Consider the following 26,778-nt stretch of genomic DNA (forward strand, 5'->3'; position numbering starts at 1 on the left):
GTGCTTCAGTCCTTTCCTTCCTTCCCTCCCTCCAAGCCAGCAGGAACAAGCTCAGGGCTCCTCACTCAGTTTGTTACAAATGAGCTTTTAATGACTGAATCAGTTGCATGGTTTCGGCCAGAACAAACATTTCAGGAGAAAAAAAACACAGTTGTGCTGCAGCTGAGGGAGGCTCTCACCCTGCCCCAGGAGTGGCCAGGCCAGGCAGGACTGGGCAATAGCAGAGCACTGCAACCCAGTAATTCCTGCACTACAGCTGGAATTGGCACACAAGAAATGCTCAGAGCGCTCCAGGCTCACAGCAGCTTTACAGGGAATATTTAAAACAACTGAGGACTAAAGCAAGGGGAGCTGGGGAGGTGATCACTGAGGAGGGACAGGACAGCGTTTGGGTCCATGGCTCAGCCAGGTCTGACCATGCAGCCCTCCCCAAACTCCACAGAGCTGCTGAAGTCTGAGTGGGTGACATCAAACAGACACTTTTCCTTCCTTCCTTCCTTTCCCTTTAATCACCAAAGGCCACACAGGGTGTTCCAAGGCAGCAGCAGGCAGGAACCAAGGCAGTTCAGGCCCGGGACAGCAACACCCCCAGCACAGGTAACACCGAGGGGAGGGTGAGCCCCTCCCTCAGGAACAGCCCTTGGGAACTGCAGGAGCACAGGACACACAGCTCCAACGTGGACAAAAAGGCAACAAAAGGCTCCACTTCAAATCCATTAAAAAGCACCAGGAGCTGCTGTATCCCAGGGCAGGGACACAGTTCAAGGCAGCAGTGGAAGTGGCTCAGTGATCCACTCTGTCCCCTTGATGCAAGGGGTCAGAACTTCCCCAGCCCCAGGAGGGCTCACATGGACCCCTCTGCTCAGGGCTTCCCTGGCAGCTCTGTTCTCCTGCCCCCTCACCTGATCCCAGTTAATCACATCCCTGCAGTGACACCTCAGCCAGAGCTGAGGATGTCCCAGAGTAACACTATTCCAGGAGGATCTTCCTGGTTACAAATTCATAAGTGACAATGAATGCACCAAGAGCACCACTGCCACAGGTTTGTAAATGCTACTGAAAAAAATAAACCAAAAATTCCCTTCCCCCTTTCCCTGAAAAAAACCAAAAACCAAAACCCAACCAAAAAGGCTGCATGAAGCTGCCCACAGCCCTCTCAGCAGCACAGCCCAGCCCAGCCAATAAACCAGCACAAAATCTCGTGCCATCCATAGTTTCACCAGTAAGTAAAGACTGAGGAGAAAGCAAAAAGACTGGAGAAAGCAACTGCACTGTCAGTGTCCAAGGCACCCTGATGCCAAGCACTCCCTGCACTGGGAAGGATGTGTGCCATGGGATTCCCCCAACACAGCAAATCCCACAGCCCAGTTTGCTTTGACCTCCAAGGTACTGGAAGGTGCAACTGAAGGAACTGAAGGAAGTCTGGAGGGGTCCCTGTCAACTCTCCTCCACAAATAACCAAGATCTATACAGAAAATAAAGGAAGGACAGAAGAGCTGAGGAAATACGGGACAGGACCTCAGAATGAAATTATAAACCCTTAAGTTAGGAAAGCCCAAAGCTGAGGGTGTTGAAGCTACTGCTGTAAGAACACCTGGAAAACCCAATGGAGACTCCTCTCTGCAGCAAGGACACACCTGGAGAGGGAGAGAGAAAAGGAGCAGGAATTACTGACAGGGAAAAGCCACGGGCTCTGCATAGCCCTGGAGGCAGAGTCTGACACGTGGGCCCTGGCAGGAGCCCTGTGGCCAGCTCAAGAGTGTCTCAGCTTTCCAGGGGCACTGTGACACCAGCAAAGGCACTGAACTGCTCCCCTGGACACAGGCTCCTTCCAGAGCACAGGGAGTGAGCACTGCTCTGCCAGGACTTGAACCCCTGCCCTGCCCATGGCAGCACCAAAGCAACATTTTCATTGTGCTGCAGCCCCAAGAGGGCTGGGCTGACACAAGTCCCAGGGATGCTGCCACTGTCCCCACAGCCTCCAAGCCACCAGACCTGCCACATTAGGGACACATGGGATACTGTCAGTGAGACCAAGGCTCAGTGTATCTTTAGGATAAAAATGTACAGGGAGAATTCTTCAACTCTTGGTGTGGATCCAGCTGTGGAACAACCAGCAATCACATCTGGTCCCAATCCTGCACCCAGGGATGGGGAGCACTCCTCTGACAGACTGGGGCTGACCCTGCTTTCCCACCTGCAGGGAAGAGGGAAGGGCTGCACCTCTTCAGTGCCCTGCACTCAGCAGTGCAGCCCTGCTGTCACCCCAGAGGTGTGTGCAGATGCTGCTCAACTCCTGCAAAACCCCCAAACCAGCCAGAGCAGGCGCAGGTGTCACACCCATGATCACCTACTGCACAGACAGAGAATGCAAATTTAAAGTCTGCCTGTTTTGCTGGTGCAGACTGAGTGCCAGGTTTTTTCTCCTTGTCTGGACTGTGTACATCCAGTTTTCACATCCCTGTAACACCTGCAACCCTTACAGACCAGAGCTTGAGCCCTAGGTCTGAGGAACTGCTGTCCCAGGAGATGGACACAATGGATACCAAAATGTTCTTTTACAATGGTGAGGGACTGCAAAATATTGCATTTCTCAAACCCAGGAACCCCTTGTGCAGCTCTGCCCCCATTGTCAGGAGTGTGTTCTCCACTGGTGCTTTTATCTGAATGTAACCCCAAATTCCTCTGTATTTGTATTTTATTGTGTGTCACTTTGCTAAGGGGACACCCATCCCCAGCACAGCTGGAACACATGTGAGCACCAGCACATCCCATGGTGTGCCAGATTTCCACCAAATCACGTGCAAGTCAGTGGCCAGGAGCAAAGACTGGCCAAGAAATTTTTTCCAAAAGGAAGAAGTTGAGATCATTAAACCTTACCAGGAATCAGTCATGATTTGCTGAAGGGAATTTCAGCTCTGTTATCTCCAGGTCAGGGGAGCTGCTGCCACTCCGGTCACTGTAGGTGTCCCTGCAGGAGTAAAAGATTTGGGGTTAGGGAGCACAAGTACTTTAAGGTTTGATAATTAAGCACAAGTGCTTTAAGGACTGATAATTAATGTGGGATGCTGCAGCAGAGGGAAAACTTTGGCTCCTCTACTGCAAGGAGCCATTTCGAACACAAATGTGCAAAAGCAGAGAATTAAAATATCCCTCAACCTTGGGAGGCATTGAAATGAGAGTCCCTCACACATGAAAATCTTCTGGAGCACACCTGACCACTGTGATGCCAACACCAACACAGGAATCCTGTGGTGCAGCTGCACTGCAGCTCAGCCCACAAAGCCAACACTTTCCTTTTGGCATTGCATTTGCCTGGGTTTGACTGGCACTGCCAGTTCTCCTCTGCATTTGGTCAGGTTTGTTGTTTAGTGCCAGTCAGCACTCAGCAATGTTCTCTGTGAGGAGGAGAACAGGTCAGCACCAGCTGTTATTTGTTGCACAGTCCTGAGTGCCAAACAGAGTTACAGGCACTAAGGAACAGCAGCACCAAGTAACTGCACCATTAAATCCTCCCAAAACACCACTTGCTTTGCAAACCGAACCAAAGAAAGCTGAAGGTATGAGAGAGTATGAGAGAGTATGAGAGAGTATGAGAGAGTATGAGAGAGTATGAGAGAGTATGAGAGAGTATGAGAGAGTATGAGAGAGTATGAGAGAGTATGAGAGAGTAACAGAGAGTAACAGAGAGTAACAGAGAGTAACAGAGAGTAACAGAGAGTAACAGAGAGTAACAGAGAGTAACAGAGAGTAACAGAGAGTAACAGAGAGTAACAGAGAGTATGAGAGAGTAACAGAGAGTAACAGAGAGTAACAGAGAGTAACAGAGAGTAACAGAGAGTAACAGAGAGTAACAGAGAGTATGAGGCTGCAATCACCAGGGCCTGTTCTTCGGACCAACAACAGGAACAAACTCCTTATGGCCCAACCTGTATGTGGGACTTGTCTGAGGATTGCTGGGGAAAAGCCCAAGGCTCCAGTCAGATAAAAGAGCAGGCCCACTCTCAGTTTCCCCAAAGCCCCTGACTAACAGCACAAGGCTGCAGATCTCCTCTCCCTGAAGCCAGGGCCTCTCTGCAGTCAGCTCTGTGGCTTATACACCAGATGTGAGCTTTTAGAAGAAGAGTGGAAAGAAGGGGTGGTGCAATACCAAGTTATGGCCAGGAACTCTGTGCCAAGAGGATGCTCTGGGTTATCCTGCAGGAAGCAGCACAGTCCTGTGACAGCTCTGACTGGGGTCTGCCTTAAACCCACCTGGGGGAGAGCCTGCAGCCCTTCTGTAGGTAGTGGGTAAGTCTCCCTGCAGATGCCAGGAGCAGCCCAAAGTATGGGGGTGATGGCTTGATGGGTCTGGAGAGGAACTCGGGGTGGTACTGGACACCAACGAAGAAAGGATGATCTGAGAGGAACAAACAAAACATTCATGTCAAGTCTCAAGTCTATGGCTGAGCTGCAGGTGAAATCCTGATTATGCTGAACCCCCAGTGATGGGAAGTATCATTTCCATGCTTTTTGAGAGGGACATGGGATTTTATTTTTACCATCATTTTATGGATGGAATCATTCCAAGACAGTGTGAACGGGTCCCACATGAAAACCTGCTCCATTGCCCTCAAACACTTTCCCTTGTCCATCCCACACCCACAAACCAACTGCTTCAGGACTCACCTTCCAGCTCAACCACTTCCATCCGCTCTCCCTCCTCATCCTGCCCCACAAACTTCAGACCTTGCTCTTCAAAACACTTTTTCAGTTCTGGATTGACCTAGAAAACCAGAAAACAAGCCATGATCTCTTGTGTCTGGATTACACAGGAAAGCTCAATACCTACATGAGCATTTTTACCTCAAATCTGTGTCTGTGTCTCTCTTCCAAGAAATCATGATCTCCATACAGCTTCCCTGCAGCAGAAGATGTTCCTTAGAGCAGTGATCACAGCTTTTAACAGATTCATTTTGTTCAGAACCCACCACTTCCGGAGGGGATCAAATTCCCTGATCCCCACTCCCCACCAGAACAGTCTGTGAACTCCCATTCAACATCCCCAGCTCTCACTTCCCCATCCCACCATACACACAAGCCATTCCCAGCAAACATTTCCAGAAGAGGGAAGAAGGGCCTTACTCATGATTGAATTCTTGGTTTGGAAGAGTGTCCTTCTCTTGCCAAGCCTCATTGTCCCACCCATTTGCCCAGGATTATGTTCTGGCATGTCTATGACCTATGGAAAGAATTCAGAGGGAGGTGAGAATCACGGAGGAATAACAATAACAGGCAGACTCTGACACATTAAAGGAAAAAAATCCCACCAACATTCATGCAAAAAAACCAAGGAAACCAGCCCAAGGCAGACCAACAGAACTAAGTTAGCTGGCCAAGTTGTTCAGTACAGGCTGCACAGTACATATGGGAGTTTTGGGGATATTCAGGAAACTTTCACACAGGAAATGGCCTCAGAGTTTACACAGATTGCACACACCAATACTGTGCTGTTTACTGAACTGCATGTTAAACAAACAAAGCAAATTAATGGTAACAAAACCCCCAAATCAGAATTGCTTACTCTTGGATAAATAACCTCATAAGCTGTTTTTTGATAACTTCCTCATTTTGAGTAGCATTTTAAATTACAGCAGAAACCAATCATTATGGTGGACCCTGGAGCAGTGACACACAGCCTTCCATAAATGTTCCCAGGAGTTCAGGTCTATCTGTAGCTATCATACAACAGTTTGGGTTGGAAGGGACATTAAAGCCCATCCGGTGCCACCCCTGCCATGGCAGGGACACCTCCCACTGTCCCAGGTGCTCCCAGCCCCAATGTCCAGCCTGGCCTTGGACACTGCCAGGGATCCAGGGGCAGCCACAGCTTCTCCTGGCAATCATGCCCAGGGACATGCAGCAAAGTCTAATAAGGATATCACAAGTAAATCACCAAAACTCACCACTGGATGAGAAGTTCTGGGGTCAAACTCTGTTGAGTTTGCATCTGCAAAGTAACATTCAGCAATGAGAAACACCACAACATCACCTACAGGACCTGCCCCAGGTACAGCTCCTCATGCCCAACTGTACTGAGCCCCACCTCAGGCACAGAACAGCCCAGGCAGAGGGAACTGGGCTCTCTCAGCACTGCCCAGGCAGAGGGAACTGGGCTCTCAGCACTGTCTGGTATCCATTTCAAAGGCTGCAGTCTTAGGATAACCCACCCTCATTCAGGAAAAACACACGTTCAACAGCTTCAAATACAGAAATAAAGGTAGGGATGGGGAAAGGAGCAAAGTGAGAAAACTCCTTTTTCCCAACCCTCACTACTGGAGAGAATCAAGAGTCAGGCTGAGAACTCCATTTGTTAACAGGGACCTGCTCAATTCAAGCAGTGGGGTTCAGAAGGTGACTCCACTCACTGCAGGAGCTGCTGCCTGCCTGAACTGGGAATTTGGGCTTCATTCCCACTGGCTGCACTGGGAATTTGGGATGCCCAGCACACACCAAGGTGTTTCATTCAGCAGCTGAACCTCACATTAAGCAATAGGAAGTTTTCTGTCATTATAAGCATGACTTACTCCACTCATTTTTATTTAAATAGGGTAAGGAAATTGCTCTTTTTATTTTGAATTAGCAAAATTTTTACAGGTCTAGGAAAAAAAATTAAACCTACATATGAAAAACTTAAAATCACAAGTATCTAAAAATATCACAGGTATTACTCAAGCCACCCAAGAATGACCAAAAGCAGGAAGGGTTTTGTGCCATTACCTTTCCAACCAAGGACACTGCGAGCAAACTCCACCACTGCCAACTGCATTCCCAAGCAGACTCCTGTGGAAGGAAAGGCAGGACCTGCATCAGGTCAGGACAAGGACCTCTGAGCCCATGGTGCAAAGCACACACACCTCCATAGAGTATCCTGAGTCAGAGGAAAACCTGGCTGAGGCAGATCTTTGGGATTCAGCAGTCTGTAGTCCTGACAAGCTTTACTTCCCTCCCTTTCCCATCCCCTCTGCTCACACACCAGTTCAGTCTCTCACCACAGACACTTCACTGAAATGCAGACATGCATTTCTTGGTGCCAAGATCACCACAGCCTGACTTGAAACATCTCCAGACTGCCATTCCCTTCCTGACAAACTCCTTGTCAGCACATCCCAGCCAACTCTGAAGCTGCATTCCCAGCTCAGCTGAGCACAGATCACTGTGTCATCTTAAGCACCAGTGAAAATCAGGGGAGCTCCTGCTGCAGACCAGCTGCTGTTGTTCAACCTCCTTTCCTTTGCTTTATTTCTTCTTATGGATGGAACATGTGTCTCACCTAAGAAGGGTTTTTTCTGTTTTCTTGCCCAGGAAATAGCTTGAATTTTGCCTTCTGTCCCTCGAACACCAAATCCACCAGGAACCAGAATTCCACTGCATGAGGATGAAAAGATTCCATTCAGCATCGCTGCCCCAAGCCACACACCCACATATCAGCTCCCCCCAGAAAATCCTGGGCTTGCAAATCCTCTCCCCTGAAAAGGGCTCTGAAGTAGCCAAGTGGCAAGGCATGGCTGCAGCAGTTTCCACATGGCTTCACATAAAGTGGAATTTACAGGGAAATATTTTATAGATGCCAATTTTACTTTCTCAAAGAGAGATCCCAAGCATGTGCAGGTTACCACACTGAAATGGTTCATGCTGTGGGACTCACCATGCACCAAAGGTGTTTGCAAACATCACCCAGCCAGGACCATGCTTGGGAAGCCTCTGGCTGCAGGGTCAGGTTGATCTAACACCAAACTCTGCAGGAGGTTCTTTCTTCTGATCTCACTCAAATCCTGCCACCCTGAGCTGGAACAGCCCCCACTTGTGCTAACTCTTGGCACTCCTCTGTGTATCAATGCTTTCCCCCCTCTCAAACCTAATTTCTGAAGAAGTTGTTACCCCAAATGGTACATTCCATTCTCCCTCTGGCTTTAACAGCCTTTACCAGAACCTCTCCTTCCTCCTGATTTCCTCTCACTGTTTGCACCTGATCATGCAGCTGTGCATATCCTCACCAGCAGGATCATTCCACCACCTCCCTCACTCATTTAACAATTCTCCATTTAACATTTTATCCTAAACGCCCCTGAGAGGTGTTTGGGGCCTTATCAGAGTATGCTGAACACAGTCTGCACTGAGGCCCTTATCAGGCACTCTCCAAGGAAAGGCCACAGCAGAACTTACTCAGCAGCACAGAGCTTCTGCCAGGCCTCATGGTACCTCACAGGCTCCTCCTGCAGAGTCTCTGGCTCCAAGTCAGCAGAGTCAATGTACTGGGAAGAAATCCAAAACAAAGCATGATGAGACATTGCCACAAGAGTGTACAGGACCTCCTGAATTATCATTAAATTAAGATAGCCTATTCCTCCTGGACAGCTCTGGATTTGTTTCCTAATAGATACTGAGTTTGTTCTGGGCTGACATCCCATCTGTTAGCCAACAAAACTCCTTTCCTCACCACCCTACTCTGGGTGCACAAACAGAACCCATCCATGATTTCTCTGTCCTCCCCTCTCTGCAGCTCTGCTGTGTCTCACACCAGTCCCTGAGCCCCAGCCTGTAATGCTAAATGTGGGGTGATAATGCAGCACAGCAAGGTGGGAACATGGGGCTGTGCAGACACAAACCACCACAGAGAGAGGAAAAAAAAAACATCCCTCTCTCACCAAATAAACATCATCTTCAAGAGGCATTGAAGAAGAAATAGGGAGTGGTGAAACACAGGGTGCTGTAATTAAAAGGTGTTATGACAATGGAAAAATACCCTACAATTTTTCCATTTTCTCATCTCCAGTATTCCAGTACCTCTGGATATTCTGGACATTCTGGCAGGCTGCTAACCCTTTAAAAGAACCATCTTGTTCTTCTTTGTTTTTTGGAAGTTGCAAAACTACCAATCAGTTCTTTAGCACAAGGCTCACAGAGCTCACTTCACTTCTGAGCCACTCAGACACAGCTCTGCCAGGGAATACCCACAGATGCACGTGTGGGGTTTGCACTTTACCAATCTTACTTGGTTTGCTTATTTTCACCTCTACTGATTTTGGAAATTGAAAGGAAACCCAGACCTAGAGCAGTACTGTTAAAAAGCAATCACCTATTTCCATGACTCACTGACATCATGAAACTGCAGGGCATTTAGAAGTCTCTTGAAATGAAAATAAAATTTCTGGCAACAGAAATTCATATTTCACCTCTTCAGAGCATCCAGCCATGACCAAGACCCCTAAAAGCATCAGCCAAAGCAGCATGAAAACCTTAATAAAGCCTGAGGCAGGAGCATCATAAAAACCTGTTGCTAACAGCAACAACCCCCAAAAAGAATCACTTACAACAAGTGGCAGAGAAATTAAAGAAGAGAGTGCCTCCTCTAATCCATCTACCACTGTCACAGCTGAGCACACAACACTGAGCACTGAGGAGCTTCCATCCACTCCAGACACCTCATACAGCTCACAGGAGGAGAGGCTTGGCTCTGGAGCTGGCCTGATAACAGCTATTTTAATGCTGTTAGAATGAAAACAGCTGCTTTGATGCAAGGACAATTTGGATGTTAACTGGCTCAATCACTTCTCCCTCTCTGTCTATGGGTTTGTGAAAATTTGAATTAGGATGAGCAGATACAGGTGGAAGTAGGACAGGGGGAGTTTTTTTCCTCACACAGACCCATCCCTACCTTAATGTCAAGTTTGTGGTTGATGGCCAGGGCAGAGTGCTCCAGGGCTTTGATGACAGATGCATAGGAGTCAGAAAACTTGGTGTATTTGCCCACAAGGGCAATGGAACATGTCTCAAGCAGACGGTCGTACCTGCAGAACACCAGAACACACAGGTTACTACACCAGAGCACACAGGTTACTACACCAGAGCACACAGGTTACCACACCAGAGCACACAGGTTACCACACCAGAGCATGACAGGGATGGGATTCACTTCCTTTCTGCTCAGCCCTTCAAGGAACAAACAGCTCTTTCCTAAGTCTGTCCAACAGAGCTGACATCTCTGAAGAGTGACCTATTATAATAATTATAATTTAAAAACATCAAAGTGAGATCAAAACCAAAATAATGAGGAAAACAGTTGCAGAAAGCCACATATAAATTAACTCATCTCTCCTGATGATGAAAAGCCATTTTGAGCAGATCCAAGCTGCCTTTCCAGGAAGCTGTATTAGATTCAAAGGCTGCAGTGAACTCCTAGGAGAGGATCAAAGCACAGCTTGGTGTTTGTTTGTACTGCATGGCATCTGCCCATGCTGCTGCTGAGTTCAGAGCAGCAGCTACAAACACAGAAAGCATTTCTGGAGCCCTGAGGCTGTGCTCCTACACTCTCAATCCCTGGCACCTGGCAGCACAGGATTCACACAACATTCCTGGCCACAGCCAAGAGCTTGGTTCAAGTTTCTCTCAGAGCTCCTAAATACCTCCAGCCCAGCCGGTGACCAAGGGTTTTCCCCATCAAAAGGAAATGTTAATGACAGGGCTGGCTTATGTCAGGCACAGAAATAAAGGAAAGCATCTAGATCTTGAAAATTAATTTCTTATAAGAACAAACATATTTGAGGCTTCAGTTGGCATTCAAGCCCTTTCTGAAGGCTCTATTCAGTATTTCCCCATGAACATTGAGTGTACTCCTCACAAGAAAAAACCCCAGTGTGCAAGGAGTCTCAGAACAGGTACCAAACACTTGTCTCACTCACCTGAAAACATACTCAAATCTATTCTTTATTGACACTCCTGACATCTCCAAATAGCTACAAAGGGATTTCAACACTTTGTAATGTTACTGAGAGGTTTTTTTTTTATAAAAAGAGAGAGCAGAGTTGTCCAGCTTTTCATTACTTCAAGCTGGGTTTGACTCAGACAGCACACTTCCAACAGAAGATAAGGATCTCACTGAGTTTATCTCACAGGATTTTATGGAAAAAGGCTGAGGGAATTGGAGTGATTCAGCCTGAAGAAAAAGCTCCAGGGAGAATTTATGGGAGCCTTCCATTAAGAGGATTCATGAGAAACATGGAGACAGACTTTTTAGTAGGGTCTGTTGTGCCAGGACAAGTGGTGATGGTTTAGTCTAAAAGAGGAGAGATTTAGGTTAGATATAAGGATGAAATTTTGTACAGTGAGTGGTGAGGCACCATCTACAGCAGCTGTGGATGCCCCACCTTGGAAACATTCAAAGTTTGGATGGGGCTCTGAGCAAAAGGGAAAAAACAATGTGAGCATGCAAGAACACTTGAGGAACAGGAAATAAAACTCATCTCACACAACCAAGAACAGATTCCAGTCCTGAGGGGTGCTGCAGTGTGCCCAGCAGTGCAGCTCACCTGTCAGCCATCTCCTTCCACTTCAGGAGCATCCTCCTGGGCTGCCTCTCGATGGGAAGGTCCAGCCTGTGCCTGAAGTAATCCACAACTCCCTGCTCCTCCAACAGCAGAGGAACCCGGTAGATGGAGGAGACATCATGAACACAAATGACCTGTTCATAAAACAAGGGTGACATGAAAACACAGGCATCCAGTGCCCATACAATCATTTTTATTCAGATATTCAGGGTGCTCCTGTCTCTAGCAGAAAACCATATGACTATCTAAACTTCCAGGCAAGTAATATGTTGAATAGCTCAATACTGGTTTCCTTATGCCTGAAAAAGCCATTCTGCAGCACTTGCAAGGCATCACTGCTCCCTGGAGCCCCTTGGGAAGGGCTGTACCAGTAACCCAGCAGCAGCACAGTCAGCTGCCCAGCATTTTATGTCAGCAGCACACAGAGAAGTTCAAAGAACACTCCAGAGATTCTTGTGATACAGAATCCCAAGTGAAGCTACAGCCAAACTGCCACAGGCACAACTTCCCCCTTCTCACCACTGTCCTTCCTAACCAGGGCTCCCAGAGTGATTGCAGCCCAGGGAAATCTGGGACCACAACACAGCAACACTTCACAAGGTGCCCCTCATCGAATTTGGATTACAGTTATGAGCAAAGAATTCTTAGGTTAATGAGGAAAATCTACATCAACAGCTCCAGTTCACTGAAATGGGCAAAGATGGCTCAGGAAACTGTCACCTGTCCATTAATAATGAACCTGCACTTTAAGGATCCAAAACACACTGGCAAAACTTTTTAAAATCCTCATTTCTACTGACTCAAAAGAAAGCAGAATTCAACATTGCAGCAGCCAAACCTCCTTGGCTGCACATTTTCCTCTTTTAGCCTCAGTGCTGTTTACTTCTTAACCCAAGTGCAACAGCAGTCAGAGCAACAGCTACACAGAACTGCATTAAACTTCCTGGAAAGGGACTAGAGCCAGCTTCTTCTGAATTCCTGGCCAACAAGAGGTAGATGTTTTACTGATGACACATCAACATTATTGCCAGCAGTGCAGTGCTTGAAACTGCAGGACTCAAGCTTGGTCTTGTTGTAGAGCAGATTAATAAAAATGACTTGTCAGAACTTGGGATTGGGAAGTTATACTCAGTTTTTCACACAAAGACAACATTTTTTGAGCTCCAGCTGGACTGGAGTACTAATACTCAGCCTGAATACTTTTGACTATTTTTCAAGGTCCACAGTACAGTGTGTTAAGAGTCTCAGGATAGAAAGAATCGTGCAAACATGGAATTTGTGCACATCACAGCCCTCAAATGAAGTAATGCTTCTCCCAAACATCATTTCAACCTCTCTGTGAAATCTCTCCTCAAGAATTACTGGGCAGAAGAATAATCCTGTAAAAAGAGCAGTGTATGAAGTCCAGTGATATATCCTTTAAAACTAATTTTGGGCAATCCTACCACCTCTAAATACTGGAAAATCTCATTCTTCTATGTTCACAGAAGGAATGTGGAAGTACAATTAAAGTCAAAATAGCGATTCAGAAATCACCTTGGATTCCATAGAATTCTCTAAGCTTATACCAATCACCTTACAAGAAAATCTGGGTGCTGGCACAAAAAGATTTGGTTTAGCAGCAGATCCATGTGTCAGGAAGGAAGGTAAGACAAAGCAGCAAATGAATTATGCAGCTACAAAAACAGAGCTGGAACTGCTGCACTGAGCAAAACTCCCCTCAGAGTCTGACAAACATTTACTGCAAGGAAGCACAGACAGCAATCCTTACCTGCTCTGGTTCAACATGACAGAACATGGAAATCTTTTCTTTTACTGAGGTATCCAGGGGAGTGGAGCACCTGCAAACAATCTAACAGAGCAGCAACATCAGGGTTGTGAGACAAAACAGAAATACTCAGGCATTCATAAAATAAACCTCTAAAATGAGTGCTCTTTGTGCAGTCTCTGTGATTTGAGAAAAAAAACCCCCACAACTCCATTTCTTTTCCTTATTTATCACATCACCACTATATAAGAGCTCCCAACTGAAGCATTACTTTGACAAGACTGCTGTTCCAACGTGCCAGATTTTCCCACTCAAAGCCATGCAACACAAACCTTACCAGATCTGGTGAGAGCCCCAGACCTCTGAGCTCACGAACACTGTTCTGGGTGGGTTTGGTCTTCTGCTCCCCTGTGGAGCTTGGCTGGTCAGAGAAGAGCAGTTGGTGTATCAGACTGTGCTAAGTAGCAATGATTCAGCAGGTTCATCAGGACTCTCAGACATGTTGTAAAAACTTTGACCCAGTTTTTGGACAATTCACATAAACCTCGTGTAGCCCATTTTAATCCCCAGCACCAAAGCAACAGCAGGAACTCAAGTTCCAATCTGCCCACTGGAGTGCAGGAAGGAGAGGGACAGAGAGCATAATGTCCAAATACCTCATGTTTTGTATTTCTAATTTTTATCTGGCCTGGACAGAAGGGGAAAAAGGGAGAAAAGAACAAAGACTGATCTGAACTCCATAATTATCAATTTGCTCTGTTAAATCCAGTTCAGTCTGACACAAGGAATGCTTGTGCTGCATTTCTGCAACTCCCAAGCCTTTATTATCCTTTGAAAAGTTCCTGTTCAGTTCTTGTAAAACTTTTTAAATACATAAGCATATAATCTCTGCATTTCTGCCAGAAGTTTCTATATACACAGAAATACAAAAGTAACATCACTCAGAGACACAGCATTTCAGAAACACCTATTTAGGAAATGTTGGACTGAGGAAGCCTCTGACCACCAATATGTTTGGGTCCTTACCTGGGGAACCAGACTGACATGAATGTTACAGAAATTCTCTCTCTTGGCTTTGAACTGGAACTGGCGGAAGGCCTCGATGAACGGCATGCTCTCGATGTCACCCACGGTGCCCCCGAGCTGCCAACACACACAGGGGGAATCAAAGCTACTGCCAGAACACCTGGGCAAGGTGTGCACTACAGACATGAAAATATAGATAACAACACACAAACAGCTCCCCAGCACATCCCTGACTGCCCAAAGGAGCATCAACACCAACACCAACACAGCTTTGTCCCCAGGGGCAGCTCCCATCTCTGCTCCCTGGGACAGGGAAGGGCTGGAGCTGGGCCAGGGCAGGCTCAGGCTGGAGATCAGGGAAAGGTTCTTCCCTCCCCCAGAGGGTGCTGGCACTGCCCAGGCTCCCCAGGGAATGGGCACGGCCCCGAGGCTGCCAGAGCTCCAGGGATGGACAGGGGGGATTTGCTGGGGGGGCTGGGCTGGATCATCCTGGGGGTCCCTTCAGCTCAGGATATTCTGTGATTCCATTCCACTCAAAGCAGCAGGATTTACCAGCTGCATGCACTACTTTCATAGCCTCCAATCTACTCTAGGTACTACTCTACCTTCATCATTTCCTCACAAATCAAAAAGCCACAAGAAAAACATCTCTCCAGAGATATCAGCTTGACCTCTATTTTCTCTCCACAGAAAAGACTTAGATGTGAAAATTGTGATTTATGAACATTAGGTGGCACTGAAAAGCAAAATGTCTGTTAAGTGTTAGGAACTGTACAGACTGAACACATACAGGAACAGATCCAAGAGCACACTTGGAGCCTCCCAGCCCTGTCAGTGCCTCCTTGGTACTTCAGATCTGGGCTTGTGATCCTGGCACAGAAATTGGCACCTAAGCTGCAGGCAGAGTCCAAGTCACCATGACCTGGGCTGCGTGACAAGCTCCCTGTCCTGCATTAGCACATCCAGCAGCCAGCTCAGCAGTGTCAGAGCCTTCTCCCTGCTCCATCTCCTCTTGGCAGCACAGCATTCCATGACCACACTGAACACTGCCACCACTAACTTGTGCCATTCCCTGCCACATGCCTGAGCCTGAACTGGTCACTTTGGGGACAAAGATAACTGCTTCCAGAGGGGGATTTACCTCCCCTCCCTCCACCCACCAAGGAAGAGAGCACAGCTCAATTAACTCAGACTGGCATGCTAAGTTACAAGAGCTAAAAAATTCATTCTGTAGGTTAATTCATAGAATATCCTGAGCTAGAAGGGACCCACTGAGTCCAACCCCACACCCTGCCCAGACCCCAAACAATCCCCTCTGGAGCTCTGGCAGCCTCAGGGCTGTGCCCATTCTCTGGGGAGCCTTTCCCTGTCTCCAGCCTAAATCTCCCTCCCCCTGACACAGCTCCAGATTCCCTGTGGTATTGTGGGGCTGACCCTCATGAGACAGCTGCAGGCTGCAATTCAAAAAATTAGAGTAAGCAAAGCTAACAAGGGGAATTTTTAACCCATTCACTAACATGCAAAATTGAACTTCTCTGTAAAGAAATATGTAAAATATGCATCTATGTCACCTTACTGTATACAAGAAACAAAACTACCTACTTTTTAAAAGTTACAAACCTCAATCACACAAACTTGGGGCTCAATGCCATCTTCATCCACAGGAATCCGTGCCTGCCTCATGACCCATTCCTGTATGGCATCTGTGATGTGGGGAACAACTGGAAAAAAGACAGGCAAGGGTTAAAGCCCCCCACACTTAACTCATTACAGAGCAAATTACTGAAAATCACCAGCCAGTGCTTCCCATAGGGCTTGAGCAGGAATTTGTGTCATTAAAGAACTATGCATTTTTGAAATGGTTGTTCTTGGCTGTGATCTTCAAGGCCTTGGCAGGAAATGGAACCCTGCCTTAATTTAAACACGTGTAAACAACATTTCCTTTAAGCTGAAAGATTCAAGCACAAACTGTTCTTTGCTCTAAGCAGAGAAGGTTACTCTGGTTTTAACCATCTGTAAAAGTCCTATTGTCAACCAGCTGTGGAGAGTGGTTAAAAAGGGAAGGGACTGATGTGACACTCACAAATCCTTTGGGTTTTCTAATGACATGAGTTAAGAAAAGTATTAACCATTTTAACCAGCTAACAAACAACCCCAAAGTGTATTGGTCTGAAGTCTGTTCACATTTATCACTGGGTACATTAGACAGCTGGACCCAAGTCCTGCACAGTCCAAACACAAGCAGGATGGGGCAGAGCCTCAAGTGAAGATGAAAGGCGAAAGCATCCAGCCAGGAGTGAAACAGAGAATGCATTTCTGAACAGCAGGAAAGAAGCTTTGCATCACCTTGGACCGTTTTGCCAAGATAATCTCCCTTCCTCTCCTTGTTAATGACATACTGGTAGATCTTGCCCGTGGTCAGGTTGTTGTCTTTGGTGAGTCGGATATCGAGGAAGCGCTCGTAGTTCCCGAGGTCCAGGTCCACCTCCCCTCCATCATCCAGCACAAACACCTCCCCTGCACACAACAGGCACGAGCACACGTGTCAGGCATGTGGAAGAATTCAAAATAAGGAAACTTCCTCCCTGATTGCCACAGTTTAGGAATAGCGAACAGAACTAAAACCTTCTATAACCGAGAGAGAAAACCCCGGGGCAGCAGCAAGAGCAGATCTGGGGCTGGGACACGGCAGCCGCAGCAGAGCCCGCAGTGCTGGCAGCCCCGGCCTGCGGCTCCCGCAGGCAGCACCAGGCACAAAGGCTCGGACAAAGGAGATGATTCACGGCAAGCCAGGACAGGCAAGCCAGGACAGACCCAGCGAGCGGGCACTCACCGTGCTCGTACGGGGAGAAGGTGCCGGCGTCGATGTTGATGTAGGGGTCGATCTTGATGGAGGTGACATGCAGCCCGCATGACTTGAGGATGGTGCCGATGCTGCTGGCGATGATCCCCTTGCCGATGCCCGAGATCACCCCGCCCGTGACCAGGATGTACTTCATCTGCCCCGCGCCTGGACGCGACACACACCGGCACCGGCTCAGCCATCGCTGACAGCGACCCCCGGGCCGTTCCCCGCCCGCCGCTGAGGGCCGCTGCCCTGCCCGCCGCTCCCGCCAGAAATTCCCGCCACCACCGGAGCCTCCCGCGCGCGCCGCCCGTGCGGCCCCGCCAGGCCCGCGGTGTCCGCGTGGTCCCGCTCTGCCGCCCGCCCGCCCCCCCCCCGGCGCTGCCCGGATGGTCCCGCCCGCCGCTCTCACCTGTGGCCGCCGGGCGCGCGGACAGCGCGCGCGCGGGGGGAGCGGGCGGGAGGTGCGGAGCGCACGCGGCGCCGCTCCCGGCCGGCTCGGCTGGCAGCCGCATGAGGCCCAGCTGCGCCTCTGCGCCTGCGCGGGGCGGGCCGGGGGCGGGCCCAGAGCCTGGGGGCGGGGCCATGACCGGAGGTGAGAAAGTCCCGCCCCCTGCCCCGCCCCTTCCCGGCCCCCTCACGGCCCCTCAGTGCTTCACGAGGGGCGCGGGCGTTTGGGAAAGATCCCTATGGTCATCTAGTCCAAGCCGTGACCTAACACTTCCTCATCATGTCCCCATGTGCCACATCCACACCTTTTCTGAACGCTTCCAGAGGTGGGAATCCTTGAGCAGTCTAATCCAGAGCTGGACTGAAAAAAGAATATTCAAACTGAGCCTGCCCTGCCCAGCCTGAGGCCGTTCCCTCTGCTCCTGTCCCTGTTCCTGGAGCACAGCCCGACCCCCCCGGCTGTCCCCTCCTGGCAGGGAGTTGTGCAGAGCCACAAGGGCCCCCCTGAGCCTCCTTTTCTCCAGGCTGAGCCCCTTTCCAGCTCTCTGAGCTGTTCCTGAGGTGGATTCTGTTCCAGTGTCCGTGTGTCCTGCCAGCACATCTCCCCATGGACACGGTCCCCTGGTGTTGGCAGCTCTGTGGGCACAGTGTCTCTCTGCCTTCCCTGTGCTGGGGCTGTGCCCTGGCTCTGCAGTGTGACCTGCCCAGAGTGCTCGGGGTGCACTGCCCTCCTGGGGAACCAGCTGCTTTCAGAATTACCTGGCCCTGCTCATTTGTTCCTCTACAAAGCACCCTTCTTACTTTCTGCTGTCCTACAAGTAGCTCCTAAGTGGGAAAAAAACCCCAGCAACATTTCCAGCCCTTTTTCTGCAGAAAAGCCCTTCTCATGGAAGGGCTGTGCTGTCACTGTCGCTGTCACTGCCTGGTGGCACATGCTGATAAAGCACAGAGAGGCTGAGCTCTCCCAGGACTGCCTTTAGACATCCCAGCTTTTCCCATTTCATGAGTAGGGCACAAGACACGTGTGTTGTAGCTGAAGGGAAGTCCATTGTTGTGAAGATGTGTGTAACCTCGATGTGAGCACTAACTTCAGGACACACAAATCCTTTTCTCAGTTCCTCATTAAAGGCCTCAGGGGTTGGACATCCCGTGGTTCTCAGGAGAGAACTGCACTCAGTGGGAGCTATTGTGAATATTAAATGGTGTGGAATAACAGTGACCCAGAAAAGTCAGATCACAAATGTCTCAAGTTATGCAAAATTACATCAGCTTTTTGCAGAAGTGGTGAAGGTGTGTATGGGTGCATGTGTTTCACCCTTAATTTTGCCCTCAGTAAATTTTTCCCTCACAGTGCCTTGTTCTCAGCTCTCAGTTAAATACAGACCAAATACTTCCCTTTCAGAAATATGAAAAGAGATGAAATGGATCTGCTCTGTTTATTTAACAGGACTTGATTCACAGCAAAACAAATTAACTGGAAAACATTGCTGGGAGGACTGGCATAGCTCTGGGGAATGTTAATGTGTTACTGGGATTATGCAAGGAATGAATAGACTGGAATCCTCAAACACTCACTTGAACTTCCTTGTAGTTTAGGGGCCTATTTGTGCAGGAAAAAGCTTATTGTGGTTACATGTATATAATATTAATTACAGTGATAATAATAAATTATATAATCTGTATGATATAAACATGTGGTTTTTCCAGTCAGGACATTCACAGCTTCCCAGGATGGTTTGGGTGGGAAGGGACCTCAAAGATCCTCTTGTTCCACCCCCTGCCATGGGCAGGGACACCTTCCACTGTCCCATGTTGCTCCAAGCCCTGTCCAACCTGGCCTTCAACACCTCCAGGTAGAGCATCTCATGTGCTGCCAAAGAGCCCTGGGCATTTCTGCCTCTGAGTGCCTGTGAAAAGCATCTTGGCTGATTTTTAAGTACAGAATGTTGCAGACAGCTAAAAATCAAGGCATGAAGGTGATTGTCATCTGCCCTACTCCAGATTCAGCCTCAGTTCTTACTCTGTGACTGCTGAAGTAGGGATGAAATAGTTCCTGCTGTGATCCAAATATTTTCTAAAGGCTGGTTTGGGGTGCAAGTTCTCTCTTAGTAATGCAGTTGTGTACTATCTGAGGTAGGATGCTGAACTTCCTTCTCTAGAGATGACTGTAGAAATTCCCATTTTTAGGTTTTCCTAACCAACTTCTATCAGCACATGGCTCAAAGCCAGAATCCAGTGTGAGCCAGGCCTTGGAACACACTGAGAACTGTTCTGTGCTTGTTCCCACTGTGTGCTGATCACTGGGTTTCACCTTGTGATCAATATAAACTTCCCAGGAGTGATGTGGAGTCACTGGCAGCTGTCAAGCACTGTCCAGTCCCAGTGCCATGCAGCAGGATGCTCCCTGTGAGGAGCTTCTGTGTGGCTCCTTGAGGTCTCCATTCTCAGGATTAATCAGGGTTTGTGGAAAATGTTCAAATCCTTTTCCAAGTCTACACTTGTGCTCGGAACTCGATCAAGTTTTCATCTCAAGTGCAAAGTAACACATCTGTTACCCTGAGCAACCAAAGGATCTGGGCAGATCTTGAGTAAAATACAAAATACTGTAGGAACTAGGGCTGTTACTTCATGTACCCTGCTCTGGAGCACAAATCTGATGAGGAGCAGCTGAGGGGACGAGTGACAGAACAAGGGGAAATGGCCTCAAGTTGTACCAGAGGAGGCTCAGGTTGGATATTAGGGGAAATTTCTTCACTGAAAGGGTGGTCAGGCATTGGCACAGGATGCCTAGGGCAGTGGTGGAGACACTGTCCCTGGAAGTGTTCAAAAATGAGTAACCCTGCCACTTCATGACATGGCTTGTCAGCATGCTGCACTGCGTCCTCTCCGAGATCTCCACTAGATGGTGGAATGGACCAGTGAAAGAGTTTGTGCCGTAACAAAGGGACGTGATCAGGCTGTGGTGACACCCGAGGGGACCTCAGAGCTGCTCTCAGGAGCAGATCCTGGAGGACTCCTCGTGCCTTGTGTGTTAGGGGGCATTTGGCAGCACCCTCTGATCAGTCTCTGCAATGCCATCCCAAACCCACCGGGACTGTAGAATTGTGTTCCTTCCACAGGTCGTGATTCTTCAGGCAGGGGCTTTTCACCTTCAGGCTTCTTTTTCTCCATGGGGAAGAGCTGCCTTTTTCTTAGGAGGCAAGGAGTGAACCCACTGGTGTGCTGCAGAGCTCTTCCATGCTAGGAAGGGAATGTGTTGGCTGGAGGACTGTGAATAACAATGGGACAGCATGTCACCAAAGAGGGTGACACCAGCAAAGAGGGGGTGTGGAGAGAAAAGGTTCTGCAGGTGCAGAAGATGTGTGTGGTGGGGATTAAAGCTCTCAGGTCTGTGTGATGGAGCCAGTGCTGGCCTTGGGCCGAGTGCTGAACTGAGACCAGCTCTCAGTCCTCAGCCCTGAGAGGTCATGTCACAGTTCTGTGCCTCAGTTTCTCCTGTGTAAGATGGAATAAGGAATCTGGCCTTTTGGGGACAATCTTTTGTTATCTACAATGAGCTGGGCATCAGAGCTCTCTGTTTTCATGGTAGACTCTGCTGGTGACTTGTGGGACTGTGTCCTCTGTACCTGGAGTCACTGGGAGCTGAGGCTTTAGCTCCACTCATGACACTGTCCAGAGTAGGGGGCTGAGATTGCACTGCCCTGGTTCCCTCATTTCAGTGAGAGCTGCATGTCCTGCACACAGCAAAGGCAGATCTGCCAGAGCCAGCTGCTGCTGCAGGGTGATGGGTGCTGCTCTTTGGCCAGCTTGGTGAGGGTGCAGGCTTCAGCCCTTCATGGCTGCAGAAATACTCCTGCAGATTTGATGAGTGGAGAAGCTGCAGAAACAGAATGAGATGTTTTCCTTTAACAAGTGAAGTTTCCTTCTCTGAGGGGACTGTGCTGGTGGCAGCTTTGCCAGGAGATAAGCTGGTCTAGGGGGAAGTGTCCCTGCCCAGAAGGGTTGGAACGAGATGACTTTAACGTTCCTTCCAACCCAAACCATCCTGTGATTCTGACTTTTTTTCTGAGGAGAGAAACCACACAGACCATCTGAAGCCTAAGGAGTGCCCTGAGCTCCTCCAGTGCTCTGTGGGAGTGCATTTCCAGCTCAGGCATTCTGGAGAGGCCAAGCCAGCTGCCACAGAGTGTGTTATGAAGACATGCAAGGACAAGAGGCAGGATTATCCAGCACTGCTTCTCTACCTGCACGACTGAGCAAAATTTAATTACCTCTGCTCCCAGGAGAGCTGCCTGGCCCTTGTACATGAACCATGAGATTTAGGTTTCTAACAATTTGCAGTGCTGTGACAGGTCTGTGAGCCCTCCAGCCTGTGAGGTGCCTCTAGCAGAGACCAGGGAACGCTGTGCCAAGGACTGTAGTGAATCATCCAAGAAAAAGAATGGTGCAGAGAAAAGAGACCTGCTAAGACCTGCTACCCACAGGAAGCATGCTGCTTGGCTTTTCCATTCAATCATCTGCCTTTAATGTTTTTAGCCTGTCATATTTCCATAGGTCCATCTTCACCTGCCTCTTTGATGCTGTGAGCTTGACCGTCTGTGGGATTTCCAAATCTTCATTCACTGACTGTTGTGTTTGTATTTTCAAGTCTTATCTTTTATCTGCTGTCAAGTAACACCTTCTGTTCTTATTGGCCAAGGTGACTAATTGTTCCCTTTCTTTCTATCAGCAACAAGGAGCCATCATAAAATTATCTCACTGAGCTGCTCTTCAGTCATGGCTGTGGTAATGAACCAAGTGTTCAAGAAAAGGCTTGGTCCAGAGAGCTGAAAGGACAAGGTGAGAGATCTGCAGAAGCTTTTGTTGAGATGACTGCAGCCTGGGATGCCAGGGTGTGCCTTTAGGTTCTACAAACAAACACAAGTTTTGCTGTTGTGACAGAGTGCAGGACAGGTTTCCTGGGCATTTGGTAAATGGGCAGAATTGCTGTGGTGAGATCTGCATGGGGGCAAGAATGTCACTGCCAGGCAAAGAAAGGGTCTAAGTGTTTAGAAAAATAATGCACTGACCCAGGGAGGGTCAGGTTCAGCAAACCTGAAGAGCTCTGCAGGGCAGGAACACTCAGCAAAGCACTGAGGTGCCAAGAGGCAGAACAGGTTTTGGCCTCACTATTTGCCACGTACAATACATAAACAAAGTATGGCCAAGGTTTACTTTAACACCAGCCAGGGGTGCCAGGCCCAGGGCAGGAGGTGAAGCACTGCACAGACACACAGGGAGGGCTCTCATCTCTTCCAGAGTTCATATCCTCAACAGGAAAGGCAGGGAAAAGAGTAAACGTGATTCTCTGTAACATTTTTCCTTGAATTAAAATACACACCAGGGTCACTGTTCCCCCAGCATTTTTATGGCTCTCAGCACATCTCAACCTTGATCCAAGAGGGACATTTTCAGGTACTGTTTGACAAAGTCCAGGACAGATCTGAGCCCTCTCCCCACACAGGGACTGTGAACCACCTGGTCAAGTGCAGGTTATCACACACAGAGCCCACCACAGCTAGAAAATCAGGTGGGACCATCCATAGGAGACCACTGTGTCACAACAAACCACTATAAGGGAGCACCAGAATCCCAGAGGAGCTTTGGGGATGTGAAATGATACCTGCCCCTAGTCCAGGACGCTTTTGTGGATGTGTCAAAGACTGGAATTTTTTTAAAATACTGTTTCTCTGCCAGAACTGTGAGTATCCCATCAGCTCACCACACAAAACAGCCCAACTGGAGTTAGTTTAAAGCTCTGCTGAAATGCTTCATTTTCCTGTCTTTAGACCTGTACTGACAATATTTGCATTGTAATGATTGAACTCTGCTTTCACCTCAACATTTGCCTGGTAGCAAAGGTGATTTCTGCATAACCAGAGAACATCTGAGTCTTCCCTGGGAAGTCTTCCCTTCCCAGTCTCACCTCAGTGTGGGACTCAGCTCTAATCAAGGCATAAGGGAGCTGCTTTTTCCCAGTACTGCATAGGAAGGTTTGGAGCTGCAAACAGGTACCAGGGTGCAATAGATTTTAGGGATTAGGATCAGCCAGGAAGCTCTGGGAAAATGTTAGATTCTCCCATAAGTTTTCAGATGCCTCTTTGAAAAACAAGGGAGGAGGACTTTTTATACAGGCAGGTAGTGACAGGAAAAGGGTTTTAAACTGACAGAGGGAAGGATTAGATGAGATATCAGGAATAAGTTCTTCTCTGTGAGGGTGGGGAGGTGCTGACACAGGCTGCCCAGAGAAGCTGTGGCTACTCCATCTCTGGAAGCATCCAAGGCCAGGCTGGATGGGGCTTGGAGCAACTTGGGGTAGTGAAAGATGTCCCTGCTCATGGTGGAGGGTGGAGCAGGATGAGCTTTAAGGCCCCTTTCTATCCAAACTCTTCCATGTTTCTGTAATTCTGTGATGCAGGGATGAAGGCACTCAGTGTTTTGCTGGAGGTCCCATAGGATTTGTGGCAGAGTTGAGGGGTGAGAACAGATCTCCATGTTTCACTGCACAGCACAAACCTGACAGATCACTCTTGTGCTCAGAACAGCTGACACAGACTCTCACCCAAGTGTCCCCTTCCCTCAGGGTTTTTTATTCCTGCAAAAAGATGGAATCCTTCCATTTTGGGAGCAGAGCATATGTGAGAGTGTGCCACCAGCACAGTGACATGTGGGAGCCCTGGGAGCTGGCCTTGGCCTCAGAGCAGCAGAGCAGAGCTTAGCACAGCAGAAGGAGCTCCATTGGCAAAGTGCTGAGCAAACAGAGGAACTGGTGTGAGGAAAGCAGCATGGGCAGAGGGTTGGAGAAGTATGGAGCAAACATGCAGGCAGAAGAGTTTCAAGGCCAGCATTGCTGGCTGAGAAAGACAAGGTACCACAGTGTCACTCCTGTGAGTCTCTTCCTGGCAAGCTGGGTGAGAGGAGGAAAGACACAAAGGCTCCAGAGAGAGGATGAAGGAAATGCAGGTTGACACAAAGCCCTGAGAGAGGAGGAATGCCCTGGGGAGCTCCTGGATGGGCTCCTACAGAGGTGAAGCTAAGCTGGCAAGGAAAGCTCTTGGGGCAGCTGAGCTCCTGCTCTGCCCCAGCCATGTGCAGGTGTGCTGTGCCACAGGAGGGGTGGCAGCTCCACGGGCACACCATGGGCCAGCATCCAGGGGGGTGTTTTGTCAGTGTGCACAGTCAAAGAAATCCAAAAAAAAGGCTTTGCCTCTTACAAGCAGCTCTGGCTGCAGCAGGTAACAGGAGCAGGGTATCAGCAGAACTGGGGAGCTTGTTTCAGGAGCTGGATGGGTTTTCAGCCACCAGATCAAACACATAAAACCCTGAGTGAAACATCTGGATGTGTTTTACACCTGTGCACTGCAGGTGTAGCACAACACATGGTATGAGTGAGCAGCACATCCCCTGAAAGCAGCCTGTCACCACCAGTGACATCCCTGTGTCCCCCCCAAAGGGACACAACAGCTCCACAGTGCAGGGATGGGCACTGAGATTCATAAATCCAAAAGGTCTTTTACTCCCTTCCACTGATTTTCTTGGACTCCTACACTCTGTGATTCTGCAGGTGGCCTCTTCCTCCTGCCATATCATTCAGTTTCTAATTTTGAAGGGACAAAACCTTGAGGGATTTCAATCCTTTTCTGAGTGCATACATGTTTTGTTGGTTGGGAGTGAGTGTCACACAGCCAGTGTGAGATGTCTCAAAAGGCAGCTCATGGAAAAGGACAAATCACTCATTGTTCATGCAGCCCTAATACACCAAACCCTGCTGTAAGTGCTCTTTAAAATTTTTATGAAATGTGTGAGAAATACAGTGACATTCAGTTAATTCAATTGCAGGATAATTTGAACTTCTATCTAATTCAATCAAAACTCCTGAAATAAAACCATTTGTATTCTTGATACAAACCCATTTGGACTCTACTTCTCCTGGCTGATGGAGATGTGATGAGTTTTTCACTTAGAGGCCACTTCACAGCTAATTTTTTTATGCTGTTTTTGCTTAACTGACAATAAAGAAGTACTCACATTTGTGCTACAAATTCCTGCCTCAATTTATAACATTTCTTTGCACAAAGTGAGTCATTACAGAGGAAACCCTCAAGTACAGAAGAAACCCTTAAGTCAAAAGAGTTGAGTGCTCTCTCCTGCTGTGCTGCAGCCAAACTAAAGCTTCCAGCTTTTTTTGAACATTCCTGCACACAAAGACGGGACCTTGAGAGGTGTGAGCAGGTTGTAAACCCAAATCCTTGCTGAAAAGAGGCCAAGATTGTGAAAGGCACAAAAGCACGAAGAGCTCAAAGGGGCTGAAGGTGTGAAGAGAGAGGCAGTCCCTGCGTGCTGGACTCCCACAGCAGGCAGGGACAGTGCAAGTCACAGCTGTGACAGAGCTGAGTGTGGGGGGAACAGGATTTGGTTCTTTCAGTCAGGAGCTCAGGAAGGGAGGGAAGCTCTGCACCAGCACACCTGGCTTGTTTGCAGGTGTAAAGGGATGCCATCCATGGCTGTGTTTCAGGAGAGAGGGAGCAGTGAACAGCCCTGGGAGCCCTGGCAGTAACTCAGCATTTGCCACTTCTATTTGTTCTCTCCCTCTTGATCTCTCTAGCATGAGGCTGAGCATGTCCTCAAGAGTCCAGCAGTGAGGAGGGGATGTGCCATGAGGGCAGATCAGGGAAGCTTTTGTCCCTGCCATCGCCCTGGGGCTGTGGTCCTGCTGTGCTTGCACAGGGGTAACTGGATGGGGCAGAGGAATTTTAATCCTGAATGATTTCCACATTCCTTCCAGCCTGGCAAAGGATTCTGCTGAGGCATCAACTGCCTTGTCCAGCTCAGCCAGGCCTGCATCTGATAAGTTGATTGAGGATTTAATTGAGGAATTAATTGAGGCATTCTGCTGGTTACCACAACATTATCAGTCAGCTTCCCAGAGTTGGAGCTTTCCAGTTCGTTTGGACTCAGTCCTGTGAATAACTAAATACCATTAACCTTCTCCAAAATCCCTGGAGTGGTGCCTGCTGCAAACTTGAGGGATCAGTATCCTTTTTGCCAGCCTTTCTTTGAGTGCTGTTTTGCTCAGCTCAAGTAAGAAAGTTCACTTTGGAAGCAGAAGTGCTGAAAAGTCTTTTTTCCTTCATGTCCTGGTTCTGCAGCTGCAGCTGGTTGTGCTGTTCATTAGCTCTGATTCTGGCATTTGTCTTGGTGATCTAGGAAGATGTTCAGCTTTTGTTCTCAAAATCTTACAATACCCAGAGAGATTTCCACCTCTGTTCAGTTCGTTTGTGCAC

The 26,778-nt window shown here is 48.5% G+C and overlaps 1 protein-coding gene across 1 annotated transcript; it reads right to left on the reverse strand.

Annotated features, from left to right (window-relative positions):
- Positions 1-65: 65 nt before the first annotated feature.
- On the reverse strand, positions 66-17,457 carry CTPS1 (CTP synthase 1). Its single transcript, XM_033080890.1, has 19 exons — positions 17,418-17,457; positions 16,994-17,170; positions 16,507-16,677; positions 15,781-15,881; positions 14,161-14,277; positions 13,472-13,555; positions 13,138-13,218; positions 11,349-11,500; positions 9,698-9,830; positions 8,206-8,294; positions 7,313-7,407; positions 6,760-6,822; positions 5,946-5,989; positions 5,125-5,221; positions 4,846-4,901; positions 4,669-4,765; positions 4,255-4,399; positions 2,881-2,971; positions 66-1,637 (listed from the first exon to the last, which is right to left on the reverse strand). The coding sequence occupies exons 2-18, from the start codon at positions 17,157-17,159 to the stop codon at positions 2,887-2,889; spliced, it is 1,776 nt and encodes a 591-aa protein (XP_032936781.1). The 5' UTR covers positions 17,160-17,170; positions 17,418-17,457; the 3' UTR covers positions 66-1,637; positions 2,881-2,886.
- Positions 17,458-26,778: the final 9,321 nt, after the last annotated feature.

Source organism: Catharus ustulatus, chromosome 26 (genome assembly GCF_009819885.2).
Source record: "Catharus ustulatus isolate bCatUst1 chromosome 26, bCatUst1.pri.v2, whole genome shotgun sequence".
In the NCBI taxonomy this organism is placed as follows: Eukaryota; Metazoa; Chordata; class Aves; order Passeriformes; family Turdidae; genus Catharus; species Catharus ustulatus.

Coding starts and splice junctions, on each gene's coding strand:
- CTPS1 (XM_033080890.1), bottom strand. CDS start 17,159: ATGAAGTACATCCTGGTCACGGGCGGGGTGATCTCGGGCATCGGCAAG. Junction 7,408..8,205: donor CAGAAGCTCTGTGCTGCTGA/GTAAGTTCTGCT, acceptor ATCCTCATGCAG/TGGAATTCTGGTTCCTGGTG. Junction 5,222..5,945: donor CCAGAACTTCTCATCCAGTG/GTGAGTTTTGGT, acceptor TTCTTTCCATAG/GTCATAGACATGCCAGAACA.